This window comes from Pediculus humanus, genomic scaffold (genome assembly GCF_000006295.1).
Source record: "Pediculus humanus corporis 1103172108251 genomic scaffold, whole genome shotgun sequence".
Lineage (NCBI taxonomy): Eukaryota > Metazoa > Arthropoda > Insecta > Psocodea > Pediculidae > Pediculus > Pediculus humanus.
The window spans coordinates 194,380-197,841 of NW_002987820.1; the positions used below are offsets into that span (position 1 = coordinate 194,380).

At 27.8% G+C, this 3,462-nt stretch overlaps 1 protein-coding gene across 1 annotated transcript; it reads left to right on the plus strand.

The window, feature by feature from the left end:
* Positions 1 to 1,409: 1,409 nt before the first annotated feature.
* Positions 1,410 to 3,170, plus strand: Phum_PHUM468970 (Tektin-B1, putative; the record flags this gene model as incomplete). Its single annotated transcript, XM_002430216.1, has 6 exons — positions 1,410 to 1,612; positions 1,729 to 1,948; positions 2,029 to 2,243; positions 2,321 to 2,543; positions 2,633 to 2,856; positions 2,954 to 3,170. The coding sequence occupies 6 exons, from the start codon at positions 1,410 to 1,412 to the stop codon at positions 3,168 to 3,170; spliced, it is 1,302 nt and encodes a 433-aa protein (XP_002430261.1).
* Positions 3,171 to 3,462: the final 292 nt, after the last annotated feature.

The window sequence follows — 3,462 nt, forward strand, 5'->3', positions numbered from 1 at the left end:
AGGGTAGGAGGAAGCGACGATAACGATTGATAAAAAGTTCGGTATAAAAACAAAAAACGCGCGTTAAAACAACAAAACAACAAAAATGCGAATTCGTTTTGGCTGACATTTAAATTTTCCACAATTTACGAGATTGAGTTTATTAATATAAAAAAACCGAGGATCCGACTCCTCCTACGAAACCGACCGATCCCGACATTTTTTTTTTTTTTTTTTTTTATACACAAACCGCCGATCTCATTATATAAGATTATGCAAATTGATGCAGTCGTAATTTAATATTTATTATTATTATATATAAAAAATAATAAAATCGTAAATGTGAAGGTTGCCTAGTTTAAAAAATATTTCATATTCGGACTCTATTTTTAATAAAAAATTATTATTATTATTATTATTATTATTATTATTATTATTTTTAAATAAATAAATAAATAAATAAATAATTCGCGGCATCGTTATATTATTTTACAAAAAAAAATAAAATAAAAAAATTAAATTACGTACATAAATAAATAAAAATATTATTTGTATTAATAAACGTAATAATAAAAAAAATTGTTGTTCGGATCCTGTGAAAATATTTTCAAATAGTTTTTACATAAAATTTTGTAAATAAATAATAATAATAATAAGGAGAAGTGTGAGGTGTTTATTTCATAATGAATTTGGTGAATGCGCCTTCCCCCTCCCCGCGAAAAAAAAAAAAAATTCAGGTCGTGGTAGTCGTGGTTTTAGTCAAAAACGACTTTAGTTATCATTCATTTACGAAAATAGAAAAAAAAAAAACGTTTGGTTCATTCATGAATGAAATTCGGTTGTCGGAAACATGAAAAGAAAAAAACATAGTCACGTGAAAATCATTAAAACGCGATTAAATACCCCCCCAAAAAAAAAAAAAATTTTTTTCTGTCTTCTGCTTGTACCTGAATTATTAAATTCAAATACGAATAACCACAAAAAAAAAAAAAAAATCAATCAATCGTTAACGTTTTTTAATTTTTCCCGCCATTTTTAAAAAAATTTTTTTCCACTTTCGAAAATATTTTCAATTTTTTAAATAACAAAAAAAAAAAAAACGTGTCAGGAGATAAAAAAAAAATAAAGCAGAACATTTTATCAATGACTAGGTTCACGTTTGAATTCTTATCGCGTTTATAAAAATATTTAAATTTATAAAAAATTTAAATTTTTTTTTTTTTTTTTTTGAAAAAAAAATCTTAGAAAATAAAATCGAACGGAAAAATTTTCTAACGGGTTTTTTTTTTTTTTTTTTTAGTTCGGCGACGTTCGTTTTGATTATTATTATTATTATTATTATTACTAATCATTTAATCGTAAATTTAAAATCATAACTTTGTTATTGTTATTATTGTGATTGATTGTTATTATTATTGATAAAGTTGAAAATGTATTTTCCGAGTTTGAAACCGTTGATGAAAGAAAGAACGATTGAAAAATGGAGAGAACACGTTAGAAAAATAAGGAATCTTCTAGAAGGAAAAGATTCGGATTGTAGAGATTTAAGAAACGCGAGTAGAAAAATAAGATACGATTTGGAAGTGTCGAAAAAATGGGAAACTTATTACAATAATTTAAAACTTCACGATCGGTAAAAAGGGATTCCGTTTTATAGCGATCCTTAATTATTTATTTTATAGTCTATAACACGAGATTTAACGTGTTTTTCTCTTTTCTTTTTTTTTTTCTTTTTTTTTTTTTAAATAGGAAAATCGAGATAGAATTATTGATCGAATATGCGGAAACGATACTTCCGAAAATAGCAAATGAAAAAAAATTAATTGAAGATGAAAAATTTCAAACGGAAACGTTTTTGCAAAAATGCGACAAGTGGTTAACGATATGCATCGAAGGTTTAAATTGTTTGGATAAAAAATTGGAAAATGAAATAACGAGAGACGACGATGCGACAAATGAAATTAAAAATGTTTGTTCGTTGTCCATCGCGCAAACAAACAAACAAACACATAAAAGAATTATTAATAAAAATATATATATTTTTAACAGGAAATAGAACTTTTGGAAAATATAAAAAAACGTTTAAAAGAAGATTGCATTCTCGCATGGGAAACCCTATCGTCACTCGAAGATGTCGAAACCAAAGTTTCATTAAATTTAGAATTTAAAAAAGACGTTTTGGCAATCGAAGAAAGATGTTTGGCCATTGAAAAAATGGACACGGGAGTCTCGTTCAAAGTCGAACCTACGAAAGGACCCGATAAGTACAAACCTAACTTATTATTATTATTATTACTATTTCGGGTGAAAGATGAAAATAATTATGAGGTTAAATTTTCAGAATGATATCAATCGAAGATTGGACCAAAGTCGTGTACGGTCTCGTAGAAAAAGGTTTGGCGGAAATACAAAAATCTAGAAAGTTGAGGGAGAGAATGTCGAGCACGAGAGGAGTGTCGTTGAACGAATACACAATACAATTCGATAAAACGGATTACGAAATGAGAAAAAGAATTTACGAAATAAATAGAGAGAAAAACGAAAGTCAATATCAGTGCATGAAAGTAATTATCAAGCCCCCCATCCCTCGTATCCCTCCCCTTTCACCCCCCACACAATCCTCTAATTGTCCGTATGGTTTTTTTACAAAAAGGTCGAAGATTTAATTAAAGTGACAAGTGCGGAAATTGTAAGATTGGAAAAATTTTTAATCGACGTTAAAAACGATTTGAAATGCGCTGAAACTCGATGTTCAGACAGATATTTCAGACCCTCACTCGAAGCGACAGCCGACCCTCCATTCCACGGTTTAAACAAAGAAGTTGTGAACCTAAAGAAAAATATCGAAACCATCGAATCTCATTTGGATGCATTAAAGTATTTATTTCTTCCTCCCCCTCTCCTCATTATTATCATTATCAATTATTTCCCGTTGGATTTTTATTTATTTTTTATTTTTTTTTTAACCTTCCAGAACGTTCCGTACGAAATTGGAAACGGATTATCACAAATTACAATTAGAATGCGATGCTAAAAATAAAAGTTTACAGGTACAAGTTCAGGCTTTGGATATAAGGATAGCGGAACGTTACGATCCTAAAAAAATCTACGCATATAATCCGGATGCGCTGTTATCAAAAATGATAACGCAACTTCCGCCCCCGAGTCATTTATACAGTTATAAATTTTAACTGTATATATAATATCGATTATAAATTACGCGCGCGTGCGCAAGCGCGTGTACCCCCCCACATTTTATTTTACGCGCGCGTATTTATATTTAAATATTATACACATTTTATTTTTTATTAATATTTTTTTTATATTATTATTATTATAATTTTACCATTTATACTGAAAAACGTTTTTTATTTTATAATAATATATTCGTACGGATTCGTGTATATATATTTATATAAAATTATTATATAATACTTAATAAAATACTCGTAAAAATATAAATAATAATAATAATTTATTTTT